At 43.1% G+C, this 16,830-nt stretch overlaps 1 protein-coding gene across 31 annotated transcripts in view; it reads left to right on the top strand.

The window, feature by feature from the left end:
- The first annotated feature begins 4,684 nt into the window (after positions 1-4,684).
- rttn (rotatin) overlaps positions 4,685-16,830 on the top strand; it is a 78,349-nt gene continuing 66,203 nt past the window's right edge. For 29 of the 31 annotated variants that reach the window (XR_008083612.1, XR_008083601.1, XR_008083610.1 and 26 more), the window contains exons 1-11: positions 4,685-5,280; positions 5,607-5,794; positions 6,058-6,253; positions 6,875-6,961; positions 11,125-11,215; positions 11,353-11,467; positions 14,719-14,869; positions 15,372-15,546; positions 15,639-15,832; positions 15,935-16,050; positions 16,639-16,806. Coding sequence is in view for 1 of the 31 variants with exons in the window: in XM_052483477.1 (XP_052339437.1) it covers positions 5,250-5,280; positions 5,607-5,794; positions 6,058-6,253; positions 6,875-6,961; positions 11,125-11,215; positions 11,353-11,467; positions 14,719-14,869; positions 15,372-15,546; positions 15,639-15,832; positions 15,935-16,050; positions 16,639-16,806 (1,512 nt within the window). In the remaining 30 variants the exon portion in view is untranslated. The remainder of the gene's footprint in view (positions 5,281-5,606; positions 5,795-6,057; positions 6,254-6,874; positions 6,962-11,124; positions 11,216-11,352; positions 11,468-14,718; positions 14,870-15,371; positions 15,547-15,638; positions 15,833-15,934; positions 16,051-16,638; positions 16,807-16,830) is intronic. The other 2 variants (XR_008083625.1, XM_052483477.1) reach the window with 2 other exon arrangements.

Raw genomic sequence — 16,830 nt, 5'->3', positions numbered from 1 at the left:
GAGAGGCTGCGCACATCTACTTTGATTCTCTGGCAAACTGATGATGTTTGATATGAGATGAATTGAATGACAAGATAATTTGGGGGGTCTTAAAATGTCCCTCTATGTGGAATAAATGAAAAATGTTTTCTCTGATTTTGAAATGCTTCTTTAAATATTGACCATCCTTGGTCAGAGGACTATCTTTACATTTCAAGACTGTGTTGACATTTCTAATGCCCATGAGAGTAAAAGTATGATCCTCATTTTTTTACATGTATTTATTTAACCTTTTAACCCTAATTAAGATGTCAAAGGAGTATTGATGGAATGGACATTTACATTTTTATCTGGCGAAAGAAATAGAAATAATGCTCATTAACCATTTCACCAGAAAGGATGAGATGCGGACAGAATCATTTTTTTAAAGTTATGAAAGAATAACAATTCCTAACCCCAATGATGATAGGCTTACATGTATGATAGAACTACACAGCCATATGAAGACTAGGACCTAGGCTATAGGTCTATAATTGAACAGACCTGCAATGCCAGCATTAAATTGAAGTGTGAATACATAACCTAGAATGACAGTTTTGTTATTTGAATTAAATCAATACACCATTTCCTTTGGGATTCCCAAAATATCAGATTTAGCTGTGTATGCAAACACATCAGCTTGGTCATGGAAAATGTGCACATAAATACACACTGACAAGCTATAAGAACCCCTCAATCATTCCAGACTGGAGATGTATAATTGACCCAGGGGTGGACTTAGTGATTTGGAGGCCCCAGGCAGATGCCAGCAATTTAACAGTACAAATGTATTACCTTTTAATGTGCCATTAATGTGCCATGAACACAACCATTCATGATGTTTATCTGATTGTCAAGCACGTTAATCCAAAAATAATTACAAATAATCCTTCAATTCGCAAGCCCCTCCAGAGGTTGAAAAGGTATTGGCCCTCAAATCCTCAAAAAGTTATAGAGCTGCACCACTGAGAGCATCTTGACTGGCTGCATCACTGCTTGGTATGGAAACAGCACCGTCCTCGCCCGCATGGCCCTACAGAGGGTGGTGCGGACAGCCCAGTACATCCCTGGGGTCGAGCTCCCTGCCATCGAGGAACTCTATATCAGGCGGTGTGAAAGGAAGGACTGGAAAATATTTAAAGACTCCAGCCACCCAAGCCATACACTGTTCTCTCTGCTTCAGCACGGCAGGCGGTACCAGTGCATCAAGTCTGACACCAACAGGCTCCTGAACACCTTCTATCCCCAAGCCATATCACTGCTAAATATACTGAACGAAAATATAAACGTAACATGGAACAATTTCAAAGATTTTACTGAGTCACAGCTCATAAGGAAATCAGTCAATTGAAATAAATTCATTAGGCCCTAATATATGTATTTCACATGGCTGGGAATACAGATATGAATCTGTTGGTCACAGATAAAAAAAAATGTAGGGGCGTGGATAATAAAATGGATGGAATAAAATAAAATGGATCAGTCAATATTTGGTGTGACCACCAAATACTGTGCGCAACACATCTCCGTCGCATCGAGTTGATCAGGATGTTGATCGTGGCCTGTCTTACTCCTCTTCAATGGCTGTGCGAAGTTGCTGGATATTGGTGGGAACTGGAACATGCTGTCGTACAGGTGTATCCAGAGCATCCCAAACATGCTCAATGGGTGACAGTTCTGATGAGTAGGCAGGCCATGGAAGAACTGGGACATTTCCAGCTTCCAGGAATTGTGTACAGATCCTTGCGACATGGGGCTGTGCATTATCATGCTGAAACATGAGGTGACAGCGGCGGATGAATGGCACGACAATGGGCAAAGGATCTCGTTCTGTTATATTTGTGCATTCCAATTGCCATCGATAAAATGCGATTATGTTTGTTGTCCATAGCTTATGCCTGCCCATACCCTAACCCCACCCCCACCAATGCTGATCAGCAAATCGCTCGCCCACATACATGTGGTCTGCTTTGTGAGGCTGGTTGGACTTACTGCCAAATTCTCAAAAACTACATTGGAGGTGTAACAGTATAACTTTACGTCCGTCCCCTCGCCCATACCCGGGCGCGAACCAGGGACCCTCTGCACACATCAACAACAGTCACCCTCGAAGCATCGTTACCCATCGCTCCACAAAAGCCGCGGCCCTTGCAGAGCAAGGGGAACTACTACTTCAAGGTCTCAGAGCAAGTGACGTAACCGATTGAAACGCTATTTAGCGCACACCACTAACTAAGCTAGCCGTTTCACATCCGTTACACTCACCCCCCTTTTGACCTTCCTCCTTTTTCCGCAGCAACCAGTAATCCGGGTCAACAGCATCAATGTAACAGTATAATTTTAAACCGTCCCCTCGCCCATACCCGGGCGCGAACCAGGGACCTTCTGCACACATCAACAACAGTCACCCACGAAGCATCGTTACCCATCGCTCCACAAAAGCCGCGGCCATTGCAGAGCAAGGGGAACTACTACTTCAAGGTCTCAGAGCAAGTGACGTAACCGATTGAAACGCTATTTAGCGCACACCGCTAACTAAGCTAGCCGTTTCACATCCGTTACAGAGGCAACTTATGGTTGAGCAATTAACATTAAATTCTCTGTAAACAGCTCTGGTAGACATTCTGGCAGTCATCATACCAATTGCACGCACTCTCAAAACTTGTGGCATTGTGTTGTGTGACAAAACAGCACATTTTAATGGCCTTTTATTGTCTCCAGCACAAGGTGCACCTGGGTAAGGAACATGCTAAATCAGCTTCTTTAAATGCCACACCTGTGAGGTGGATGGATTATCTTGGCAAAGGAGAAATGCTCACTTGCAGGGATGTAAACACATTTTGAGAGAAATAAGGTTTTTGTGCATAAGGAGAATTTCTGGGAACTTTTTTTTCAGCTAATGAAACATGGGACCAACACTTTACATGCCACGCTTATATTTTTGTTCAGTGTAGTTAACATAATGGCTATACAGACAGTCTCTATGCACACTCACACACAATGACACTCCAACAGACATTTATACTGACTCTACACACACTGACAATCATCATTACCCTGTTGCTACTCTATTTTCATATATCCTGATGACTTATCCCTTATCCATATACACAGCTACCTCTTTCACTTCAGTATCCCTGCATATTTTAAATATGGTATTGGAACTGACCCTGTAGATTGCTTCTTATTTTCTCGTGTTCTTATTTCTTGTTTTTGTTTACTGTGCTTTTGTTCTACCTTGTGTTTTTTTGTACTACATTGATATTGATCACTTCATTGCTGGGTTTGGAGCTCGCAAGAAAGGCATTTCACTGTACTTGTGCACGTGACATTACAACTTTGAATTTGAAGGGGCGGAACTATCTCACCAGAGAAAGCATCCGAGCGAGCAAAACAGCGACTATATGTAGCCCATGTTTCTGATGCTGTCTGGCCAAAAACAGTATGACATGTTATCATCTTTTTGGCCAGACAGCATCTGATACATGGGCTACACGTACATGTAATTTGCCTATTATCAGCAGCACCTGTCTTTTTACTAAAGACATGCGTATTGTATCCCCCTAGAGTGTAAGGGCCTGGGGCTGGGTTTGTACTAAGCTAACATCTGGAATTGTTTTCAGATCCTTTAGCCATTTTATTTAGGACCCCTGTAGGTAGAACAATTATTGGATGAAACAATGAATTTACTGCTTTTAGCCCATAGAAACACAGTGAATAACAGATTCATAAATGGAAAAACAGTCCCATTTTTTTTCTCTAAAATAAGTATGTTTTGAAGTGTCTGTCCTATATCTGAGGGATATAAGAAAGCTCTGGAAAATGTATATATATTTTTTTACCGTGGAATATACCTTTTACATCCATTAATTTTTCTGCCCGGTACCAGGTTACCTTCAGATGAGTCCCATGACACTTGTGTTCGTGAGAGTCTCATCTTTCTATAGAGGAGTCATATTAGCGTGGTAGCCCAAACTACTCGGACGTTACAGACTTTTTGTAAAATACCAATTTTCGGGAATTCTCCTGGTCTAACAAACACAGCTGTAGCTCGGCAACCCATGGTAGGCCGACATTACCGGATGCGATGGATTTAAATGGAGCCAATACAACAACAAAAAAATATATCTCAAGCTTAAACAGACAGATTTGGATGTTTTTTTATTTTTTTATTATGTATTTATTATGCCTCGAGCGGAGCATGGGGGGGCCTCAAGCAGAGACATTATTATTATTATTTTTGTTTAATTATGCCCAGCTCATGAGGCCCTTTGATGATGTGAGGCCAGAGGCAATTGCCTCTTCTGCCTAATGGTAAAGCCACCATTGAATTGACCTTGACTTGAGAAGCACAGGAGAGCTGTTCAAACGTACCTTTCTTGATAGCTGGTTGGATTTCAAAGATGTGAGGAAGGCATTCAGCTGGTTTGCCCCTTAGGGCCACCTTAAGCAACTTGGATGACAGTGGAAGTTAACTTGATAAAACTGCTTCTTTATTGTTAAAAGTAAAAACAACGCGTTTCGGTCCTTGGCCTTCATCAAATTTTAAATTATAGATGGAAAAATGTTAAAGGTTTATTATACATTTCAGATTGGCCCTCTATAAACTCAGCAGGGACCAGTCACGGGAATATAAAACAGCATGACGTGATTGGTTAAAGAGGTAGCAGATTATGAGAAAGGGCAGAAACATTTTGGTTACACTATCCTCCAAGAGTTGCTGAATGACATTCACCTTTACTTCGGTTTGCTCTTCAATTCTTGCACCTGTCCTTGGTTAGAGAGTGAAGTAGCAGCATCAGTTCTCTTCCTTTTGCATGGATTTCAATTTTAAGTGAAGTTGACAACTAAAAAGAGCACATGGTTATCAGATATGTTCAAGTCATAGTTGGAGTCATGGTATTTACATTTTTCAAAACGTCTAAATTAATACTCAAAATGCAAATAACGTGATTGAACTATATATAAATGCCTAGTCGATGTAGGAAGAACAAAAAAACGTATGTTGCTAAACACAAATTTCATACAAGTTGGTTCATTGAATGCACCCCATGTTTCCATACCAGGAAGTGTGTGACGTTGGCGCGCTCGTTGAAAGCAAACCCCGGGCAGACTTACAACGATGTTAACGTTAGTAGGCAGACATTTAACGACTTAAAATAAATATATAGCTACACTTTCTTGTCACATTTGATTTTTGTTGCAAAACACACGGGTTGCAGCCATCGGTCATGGAGTTATCACCGCTTATAAAGAAGATTGGTAAGCCAAACAACGTTACTGTACCCAACTAGCTACAAAAGTTGCTCCGTGGTGTTGCTGTGATTTTTGTTTTTAGCTAACGTTAGCTAATATGCCTTGATGTCATTCTTCTTGATAGTGCTGGATAGTGCTAACAACTCTTACAACAGTCAGTAGTTGTTGCTACTAATGCACATTCATCCAATATCTAGCTAACTACATTTTGTTTTATATTGAGGGGAAATACCTAGCCAGATAAGGTTAGCTAACCACTAGTTAGCTTAGCTGACTAACGGTAAACTCAACTCCACGATTTAACTACTTCACCGTGGTCTTGTTTTGTACAGGTCACTCCTTGGCAGAGATCAGAGTCCGAGCATTGAAGAGCATCATCTGTAAGCTAGACCACTCTCTCCTCTCTGTCTCTGACCTGGTCCAGGAGAAGATGCTGTTTGTTTACCTGCTGGAGTGGTTTAACTTCCCCGAGGTGCCAATGCAAGAGGAGGTCCTGCAGCTGATCAGTACTCTGTCCAAGGTACCAAAACTGGTCCTCATGACCACAACCTAGTCTGACAACTAGCTAAACTAGAGTACATACTGATGCTATTATGATTGATTAGCCTTTGACAAGCAACCTGTAGCATTCTTGCATCTTACAAAAATGATTAGAACATATATAGGGAGAGTAATGTCATGTTGAATCAATTTAACATGTTTTTACAGTATACCTGTGGACTGCATGTCTGTATAAACTGTGCTCTTTAGGAACACATGTATTCTGTATTTTTGTCTTCATAGCACCCTACTGCAGCCCAGATGCTGAGAGATGTCGGGGCAGTGGAGTTCCTCACCCAACTCTCCCCCAACGTAGAGCCACCGTTACGGGCCATCATCGACGGCATCTTCGATCTGCTGTTTCAGCTTCCGGAGCTGCTTCCTGCTTGTCCAACCATCTATTCTAATATACACCAGCTACAGAACACCACTACTGCAGGTATGTATCAAGAGATGGAATTATAGAATTAGAATGAATAGAATGGGTATCCCCATTCAAGTCAATGATTGCATAATGGGTGGACTGGCAGCCATTATGATTGTACAACGCGATTCTAATATCTCATAACTTTGCAAATATAGGGCCAGCGTTGCTAGTTAGCAACGGCGCTAGTGGTTATCAATGCCACTGGTCCCATGCATTTGTTTAGTTTCTAAATCAGCCACATGGAATCATTACATTGTCTCAACCTGTATTTTTTTCCGCCCTAGACCCATGCCTGGAAGTAACAGCAGGAAGTGTACCGTTTAATCTGTGCTCTGATTTGTTAGAGTCAACTCAACTGACATCCCAAAAAATACATTCCATTGCATGAGGCACATCAGTTAGCATAATTTGAATGAACATTCTACATTACCATGGCAATCCCGCATCAGTTAATAGAACATTCCAAATTACCATGGAAATTATCGAATTGCGAGTGCACCCTTGAGTTTACCAGTCAAATTGCTAGGGTTAGAGCTTCCAAGCCTGTTCTATTCATTCTATTTCTATGGATAGAATATTATATGCATTGTTTTTAAATTATGGTTTTATGCTGATATTATGCTGCTGCTGTAGTTCTCCTAGAAGAGGACTCTCCAGCGGTGGGCTATTTCCAGACAAAGAGGCCGAGTCACATTGATGTTCCACCACAGAGGATAGCAGGTATTTTTCTTAATCCAAATACAGTTATGCAAACTCGTCGCTTTTCGGAGATATTCGCCCTTTTAATCTCAAAATGGGCCATCCATGTGAATCGTGTAGATCTGAATAAAAACATTTTTTTTGTTGGTGGGTCTGATTTTCATATGGAAATCATTGACTGGGCACAGAATGCATAAGTACGGGTCCTACAAAAATAATATCAAAAAGAGTTTTGAGCGTGATGTCAGAGGTCATATCAGAGTAAGTGTTTCGTAGGCAGGCTCTGTCATCTCTCTACGCCACAAGCTAGAGGGCTGTGTACACTGTGATACGTTTTTAACAAGCGCACAGGCATATAAATTGGTCTGATTTACCAGAACGTCTACTAATGTTTCCCTTTGCCCTCATGTTTCTTAGCGATTTACATAGTTTTGTTCACACGCTAGGTTTTTTTTCAATGTTAGTTTGGCTTTGATGCAACTGCTGTCCATGAGACATCTGAGATTCTCCACTGTTACCATGGCAACCTCACACCCTTAAAGGGGCAGCTGATAATTTGTCTCACCTAAGTGACTCATATTTCAGGGTACATTGTGCCTGATTGCACTCCAAAAATAATTTATTCATGAACTCCTTGCAAAAAAATGTCAGCGTAAAGCCCTGTATAGCTACTCACTGGACTCTATGATCACTCGGCTACACATGCCTCTCCCTAATGTCAATATGCCTTGTCTATTGCTGTTTTGAGCCTCCAGCCCTGCTCAACATGCCTTAGCTAGCCCTTTTGTTCCACCCCCCCCACACATGCAGTGACCTCACTTGGCTTAAATGGTGCCTCTAGAGACAAAACCTCTCTCATCGTCACTCAGTGCCTAGGTTTACCTCCACTGTACTCACATCCTACCATACCCTTGTCTGTACATTATACCTTGAATCTATTCTTCCGCGCCCAGCAACCTGCTCCTTTTACTCTGTTCCAAACGCACTAGACGACCAGTTCTTATAGCCTTTAGCCGTACCCTTATCCTACTCCTCCTCTGTTCCTCTGGTGATGTAGAGGTTAACTCCACTCCCATTCCACAGGCGCTCTCATTTGTTGACTTCTGTAACTGTAAAAGCCTTGGTTTTATGCATGTTAACTTTAGAAGCCTCCCTAAGTTTGTTTTATTCACTGCTTTAGCACACTCTGCCAACCCGGATGTCCTAGCCTTGTCTGAATCCTGGCTTAGGAAGGCCACCAAAAGTCCTGACATTTCCATCCCAAACTATAACATTTTCCGAACAAGATAGAACTGCCAAAGGGGGCGGAGTTAGCCTGCAGAGTTCTGTCATACTATCCAGGTCTGTGCCAAACAACTCAAACTTCTACTTTTAAAAATCTACCTTTCCAGAAACAAGTCTCCCACCGTTGTCGCTTGTTATTGACCCACTTCAGCCCCCAGCTGTGCCCTGGACACCATATGTGAAGTGATCGCCCCCCATCCATCTTCTTAGCACGCCGACCGTCCTACAATCTAAACTAGATGCCCTCAATCTCACACAAATGATCGAGTAACCCACCAGGTACAACCCTAAATCTGTAACCATGGGCACCCTTTTAGATATCATCCTGACCAACTTGCCCTCTAAATACACTTCTACTGTCTTCAACCAGGATCTCAGCGATCATTGCCTCATTGCCTGCGTGCGTAATGGGTCCACGGTCAAACGACCACCCCTCATCACTGTCAAATGCTCCCTAAAACACTTCACCGAGCAGGCCTTTCTAATCGACCTGGCCGGGGTATCCTGGAAGGATATTGACCTCATCCCGTCAGTGGAGGATGCCTGGTTTCTCTATAAAAGTGCTTTACTCACCATCTTAAATAAGCTCCATTCAAAAAATTTAGAACTTAGAACAGATATAGCCCTTGGTTACCTCCAGACCTGTCTGCCCTTGACCAGCACAAAAACACCCTGTGGCGTTCTGCATTAGCATCGAATAGCCCCCGTGATATGCAACTTCTCAGGGATGTCAGGAACCAATATACTCAGTCAGTTAGGAAAGCAAAGGCTAGCTTTTTCAAACAGAAATTTGCATCCTCTAGCACTAATTCCAAAGAGTTTTGGGACACTGTAAAGACCTTGGAGAATAAGAGCACCTCCCAGCTGCCCACTGCACTGAGGTGAGGTAATACTTTTCACCATCAATAAATCTACGATAATCAATGATTTAAACAAGCATTTTTCTACAGCTGGCCATGTTTTTTACCTGGCTACCCCTACCCTGCCCAACAGCTCAGCTCCCCCTGCAGCAACTTGCCCAAGCCCCCCTCTGCTTATCCTTCACCCAAATCCAGAAAACTAATGTTCTGAAAGAGCTGCAAAATCTGGATCCCTACAAATTAGCTGTGCTACACAATCTGGACCCTCTCTAAAATTATCTGCTGAAAATGTTGCAACCCCTATTATGAGCCTGTTCAACCTCTCTTTCGTATCGTCTGAGATCTCCAAAGATTGGAAAGCTGCCACAGTCATCCCCCTCTTCAAAGGGGGAGACACTTTCGACCCTAACTGTTATAGACCTGTGTCCAACCAGCCCCGTCTTTCTAAAATCTTCGAAAGCCAAGTTAATAAACAGATCACCGACCATTTTGAATCCCACCGTACCTTCTCCACTATGCGATCTGGTTACTGAGCTGGTAATGTGTGCACCTCAGCCACACTCAAGGTCCTAAACGATATCATAACCGCCATCAATAAAAGACGGTACTGTGCAGCCCTCTCCATCGACCTGGCCAAGGCTTTTGACTCTGTCAATCAACGCATTCTTATCGGCAGACTAAGTAGCCTTGGCTTCTCAAATGACTGCCTCACCTGGTTCACCAACTTCTTCTCGGATAGAGTTCAGTGTGTCAAATCGGAGGGCCTGTTGTCTGGACCTCTGGCAGTCTATGGGGGTGCCACAATTCTCAGGCCGACTCTTATCTCTGTATATTTCAGTGGTGTCTCTCTTGCTGCTGGTGATTCTCTGATCCACCTCTACGCAGACGACACCATTCTGTATACATCTGGCCCTTCTTTGGACACTGTGCTAGCAAACCTCCAAACGACCTTCAGTGCCATACATCACTCCTTCCGTGGCCTCCAACTGCTTTAAAATACTAGTAAAACTAAGCGCATGCTCTTCAACCGATTGCTTCCGGCCCGCCCGACTAGCAACACTACTCTGGACGGTTCTGACTTAGAATATGTGGACAACTACAAATACCTAGTTGTCTGGTTAGACTGTAAACTCTCCTTCTGAAATGAAATCTAGAATCGGCATCCTATTTCGCAACAAAGCCTCATTCACTCATGCTGCCAAACATATCCTCGTAAAACGGACTATCCTATCGATCCTTGACTTCAGCGATGTCATTTACAAAATAGCTCCCAACACTCTACTCAGCAAACTAGATGTAGTCTATCACAGTGCCGTCTGTTTTGTCACCAAAGCCCCATATACTACCCACCACTGCAACCTGTATGCTCTTGTTGGCTGGCTCCAGGTCATCTTTAAGTCTATGCTAGGTAAAGCCCCGCCTTATCTCAGCTCACTGATCACCATAGCAACACCCACCCGTAGCACGCGCTCCAGCAGGTATATTTCACTGGTCCTCCCCAAAGCCAACACTTCCCTTGGCCGCCTTCCCTTCCAGTTCTCTGCTGCCAATGACGAATTGGCAGCAGAAATCACTGATGCTGGATTCTTATACCTCTGCCTCTAACTTTAAGCATCAGTTGTCAGCAGCTTACTGATCGCTGTACCTGTACACAGCTAATCTGTAAATAGCACACCCAACTACCTCATCCCCATATTGTTACTTATCCTCTTGTTCTTTTGCACCCCAGTATCTCTACTTGCACATCATCTACACATCTATCACTTCAGTGTTGGAAATTGTAATTATTTTGCTTTTATGGCCTAATATTATTGCCTAACCTCTCTACTCTTCTACATTTGCACACACTGTACATAGATTTTTCTATTGTGTTATTGGCTGTACATTTGCTTACGTGGAAATCTGTGCTATTGTTTTTGTTGCAGTCCTTAGCTTTATCTTGGCCGGTTTGCAGTTGTAAATGAGAACATGTTCCCAACTGGCCTACCTGGTTAAATAAAGGTGAAATAAAATGTGCCAATTTCTGATGTCTATTTGCAGTGAATAACTCTGTTGGATGTCTGAAGTTTTCTACATTTCCCTGGTTGGCTTTGACCACAACAGACCAACACATATTGTCATCCAATGAGAGGTTGGTCTCATCAGAACTTTGTTGAGCAGAGATTTCGCTCTCTTCAGAGTGTTAATGTGATTTTTAAATATAGTTGTTTAACTATGTTTATGTAATTGGAATAAGCTACGTTATCTATTATTGTTTTGTTTTACCAGTTCTCTAAGGAGTAACAACCACAACTTGGTGAGGACCACGTGTGAGCTCCTACGTGACGTCATCATGCAGGACTTCCCGGCTGAGATATTTCTCCAGCGTCCCAGTATCGTGCAGGCAAGATACTTTATACGTTTTCATTTGTGGTAAGAAAGAACACTCAGTTATCCTGTTCTTTTCCAGTATGGCCAAATAGTGCCAAATAGATGACCAGCCACCACCCGTGGCCTGGGCCTCCACAGGGTCGATAGGAGCTACTAGATGGATTGAATCACTGGTATTTAGAGCCATGACATCATTAGCTAACAACAGAAGGCAGTGAAACTGAACAGGAGACATATGCCAACTCCAATAACTTAATTCTAGGTTGTCTTTTATTTAGTTTTGTGTTATTTACAGCTCCTACTATATATCAGCCTATTGTTTCTGGGCCTTTCTGAGCTGGCCTTTCTGAGCTGGAAGTGTTCAATCGGTACAATCACTCTTTCATGAATGGTTATAAACTGGACTGTTTGCCATTGCTGTTCTGTCGTATATTGTCATTGACGGAGAGCATCTGAACGAATCCTAACCCTAACTTACATGCCTTAAACCTGACTTAAAGCTGAAATCCGCATAAGTGGACACAGCGCCACTGTTTTCTCCAGCATATTTGTTATTATTTTTAGTTTTAGAGCTGCCAGAATTGAAAAAATATATATATATTCCTGGCACCACACTCCCAGAGCCCTCACCTCCTCCTTGTAGGCTGTCTCGTCATTGTTGGTAATCAATTCTACTACTGTTGTGTCGTCTGCAAACTTGATGATTTGAGTTGGAGGCGTGCGTGGCCACGCAGTCGTGGATGAACAGGGAGTACAGGAGGTGACTGAGCATGCACCCTTGTGGGGCCCCAGTGTTGAGGATCAGCGAAGTGGAGTTGTTGTTTCCTACCTTCACCACCTAATTGCAGCCCAAATAAATGCTTCACAGAGTTCAAGTAACAGACACATCTCAGCATCAACTGTTCAGAGGAGACTGTGTAAATTGATGCAAAGAAACCACTACTAAAGGACACCAATAATAATAAGAGACTTGCTTGGGCCAAGAAACACGAGCAATGGACATTAGACCGGTGGAAATCTGTCCTTTGGTCTGATGAGTCCAAATTTGAGATTTTTGGTTCCAACCGTAGGGTGTTAGTGAGACTGAGAGTAGATGAACAAATTAACTCTGCATGTGTGGTTCCCATTGTGAAGCATGGAGGAGGAGGTGTGATGATGTGGGGGTGCTTGATTTTATTTAGAAATCAAGGCACACTTAACCAGCATGGCTACCACAGCATTCTGCAGCGATACACCATCCCGCCTGGTTTGCGCTTAGTGGAACTATAATCAGTTTTTCTATAGGTCAATGACCCACCACACCTCCAGACTGCAAGGGCTATTTGACCAAGAAGGAGAGTAATGGAGTAATGGCCTCCACAATCATCTGACCTCAACCCATTTGCGATGGTTTGGGATGAGTTGGACCACAGAGTGATGGAAAAGCAGCCAACAAGTGCTCAGCATATGTGGAAACTCCTTCAAGACTGTTGGAAAAGCATTCCAGGTGAAGCTGGTTGAGAGAATGTCAAGAGTGTGCAAAACTGTAATCAAGGCAAAGGGTGGCTACTTTGAAGAATCTAAAATATATTTTGATTTTACACTTTTTGGTTACAACATGATTCCATGTGTGTTATTTCATAGTTTTGATGTCTTTACGGAGTGTGTGTGTGTGTGTGTGTGTGTGTATTCATTCAGACCCCTTCCCTTTTTCAAACTTTTTGTTAGCCTTATTCTAAAAAGAATTAAATTAAAAATATTCCTCATCAATTTATACACAATGCCCCATAATGACATAGCAAAATCAGATTTTTAGACATTTTTGCACATTTATTAAAATTGAAAAGCAGATGCTTTATTTACATAAATATTCAGAACCTTTGCTATGAGATGAGAAATTTAGCTCAGGTGCATCTTGTTTTCATTGATCATCCTTGAGATGTTTCTACAATTTGATTGGCGTCCACCTGTGGAAAATGACATTGATTGAACATGATTTATAAAGGCACACCTGTCTATATAAGGTCCCACAGTTGACAGTGCGTTGTCCGAGCAAAAACCAAGCCATGAGGTCGAAGGAATTGTCCGTAGAGCTCTGAGACAGGATTGTGTTACGGCACAGATCTGGGGAAGGGCCAGTTGAGAACAAGTTCTTATTTACAACTGCGACCTGGCCAAGGTAGAGCAAAGCAGTGCGACACAAACAACACAGTTACACATGGGATAAACAAACATACAGTCAATAACACAATAGAAAAATCTATATACAGTGTGTGCAAATGTATTAAGATTAGGGAGGTAAGGCTATAAAAAGGACATAGTGGCGAAATAATTACAATGTAGCAATTAAACACAGGAGTGATAGATGTCCAGCTTTTTTTTTGCAATTCGTTCCAGTCATTGGCAGCAGAGAACTGGAAGGAAAGGCAGCCAAACGAGGAGTTGGCTTTGGGGTTGACCAGTGAAATACCTGCTGGAGTGCATGCTACGGGTGGGTGCTGCTATGGTGACCAGTGAGCTGAGATAAGGCGGGGCTTTACCTAACAAAGACTTATAGATGACCTGGAGCCAGTGGGTTTGGCGACGAATATGAAGCAAGGGCCAGCTAACGAGAGCATACAGGTCGTATATGGGGCTTTGGTGACAAAACGGATGGCACTGTGATGGACTACATCCAATTTGCTGAGTAGAGTGTTGGAGGCTATTTTGTAAATGACATCGCCAAAGTCAAGGATCGGTAGGATAGTCCGTTTTACGAGGGTATATATGGCAGCATGAGTGAAGGATGCTTTGTTGCGAAATAGGAAGCGATTCTCGATTTAATTTTGGATTGGAGATGTTGAATGAGAGTCTGGAAGGAGAGTTTACAGTCTAATTAGACACCTAGCTATTTTGTAGTTGTCCACATATTCTAAGTCATACCCAAGAGGACTTGAGGCTGTAATTGCTGCCAAATGTGCAACAAAGTACTGAGTAAAGGGTCTGAATACTTATGTAAATATTTAAAAATATATATTTAAAAAAGAAAATCAAAAAATTCTAAGAACCTGTTTTTGCTTTGTCATTATGAGATATTGTGTGTAGTTTGAGGAGGAGTGCACATATTTAATATATTTTAGATACTTTCAGAATGCAGTGTATATTTTTGCGGACCCCCTGCAATTACCTTTGCGGACTCCTAGTGGGTGAAATTGATCCTACTCCGTCTTAGGTACTCTGTTTTAATGTAAGTTTGACCATATACCATAAGTTTGATCCTTATTCTCTGATTTTCCCATGTTCCAGAACCTCCTGTCCATCCTGAGGCTGACTCCAGGTGAGAGTGAGGCAGGCTACCTGAGACTGCAGGCAGTGGCCTGTCTACAGCAGCTGTGTGTGGGGCTGAGGAGGAGACTTCGTTTCCACAGAGACCCCAGCTTCTACTCCGCAAAGGAAGGTTGGATTACATCTGGATTATTACATTTTTATTTAATCAGAAAAAGAGTTAAGAATATAATTTTCAAGGCCGAGATAGCTTTATAGTTATTACGCCTATGCGGATTTACTTTCACGACTTGGCACAGATTTAGTGTGTGATTCAGACATACCAATTATCACTTGGCAGCTAAAATTAATTTCTGCTCAGACATTGTGTCCTGCTGGGTCCCATGTGTCTGAGTAACTCTCAGATCAGAGTGCATCTCACTTATGAAGAACTCTCTTGTTATTTTTCTTATCTAACTTCATTGCGCCAGGTCCTATTTGTAGTCTAATTCTCTTTGATCAGAGTCAGACCTCATCCTTTCCTACGGATCCCATGGCACTTATCTAAGAGTAGAGGTTTTCTACTCCGGTGTCTTTATTATTATTGTTATGCAGCAAAGGCAAATTCTAGGCAACTAATGATGATGATGATGATTTATTTTCTCTTTCCCTCCATCTTGCGTTCTCCTCTGTAGACCCAGTGTCCCAGAACTCGTCACTGTCTTACTCCCAGGAGGTGCACGGGGGGGGGGGCCAGCGCTCCCTGGCCTCGTCCCCAGGAGGAGAGTGCTTTCCTCGGCCCTCTGTGGTGGGGCGTAACGGCCAAAGACCCAGAGGGGACGGCCAAGATGGGGATGCTGCCTCCAACAGGTGTGTGTCTGTTGGTGTGGTTGTTGGGTGTTATTTTTACAGTCAGTCCAGACATTTCTAATTGACTCATTTTTTTACCGCTTGCCTCTCAGCAGCAGTAGCTCTCAGAGAGGTGGAGCTGCAGCTCAGGCCTCCAGGCAGACCGCCCCCTCGCCTGCAGACGCAGCCCAACTAGAGCTGCCTGATCTGGGGGTGGAGGATGTCCTCGTGCTGCAGCTCCAACAGCTCAGCCTGGCCCAGTTTACTGTGGCCACCATGGAGCATGCCATACCACTGCTCAGGACAGGTAGGAGTGAGAGATTGTTTTTGCCTGTGTGTTCTCTCTCTCTGACTATGTGAAGGTTTTTCAGCCAACATTATTAATGAACAAAAATGTTATCTCCCCCAGACGGCGTGCGTGTGTTCCGGGGTGTGTGTGAGCTGCTGTGTGAGGCAGTGGTCCTGCTGAGAGACGGTGTGTGTGATCTGGTCTGGGACGACACCAGCCTGGTGGGGATGGAGCTGGCAAGTCACAACACCCCTCAGTATTAATATCTGAATATTTACTGATCCACTGACACTAGCTAGCAGACATTAACTTACAGCCTCACAGTGAAGATAAGCCGAGCACAAATTTACAAATATTACACATTTTCCACAGTGAGTGTATAATGAACATGATGTCGTTCTGCAACATGCATGAAAAGTGACACTTTTCAGATAGAATCCTGTACTGTTCTTTGGGTCACAACATTCACTCATACAGATTTGACCATGTAGAGTCATTTGTTATTTGTATCCTGTTAAGAGTGCCTGCCTCTCTGTAGGGAGATGTATGCTCTTGTCAAGCCAAGGCCCTCTCTTGTCCTCCTCTCCCCCAGCTGTTTAATAGGACCCCCGAGCAGCCCAGGGTCCATGCTGTTTTGTCATCTTTAGCTGGAGACTAGCTTGCTGTGTCACTGCCAGGCTTCTTCAGGGCTCCCCAAAGACTTTTTAGTCTGGCCTGGGTTTCTGCTGCCCTCTGCTGGTGTCTGTGCTGTTCTTGGCTTGTGTTTTAAAGGGAGAGGGTTCATGATTGATTTATTGATTGATTATGGTTTGTGTTGTTTTCAGAGGGAGAAGCTGAAGATTACCATGGAGACACTGGGTGACATCATGACCTATCATGAGAGCTGTTCCTCAGACTGCCCTGAGAGTTCATTGGTCCAGCACAGACTGGCCTACGTAGCCACAGCCGTCTTCACCATCAGACTGCTGCAGACCATCCTGCCCCTGGAGAAGGTGTCTTTGTTATTTTTTGCCACA

The sequence above is a fragment of the Oncorhynchus keta genome, chromosome 28 (genome assembly GCF_023373465.1).
Source record: "Oncorhynchus keta strain PuntledgeMale-10-30-2019 chromosome 28, Oket_V2, whole genome shotgun sequence".
NCBI classification, from domain to species: domain Eukaryota; kingdom Metazoa; phylum Chordata; class Actinopteri; order Salmoniformes; family Salmonidae; genus Oncorhynchus; species Oncorhynchus keta.
Note: the sequence above shows the minus strand (reverse complement) of the source record. Positions and strands in the feature narration are given on the sequence as shown.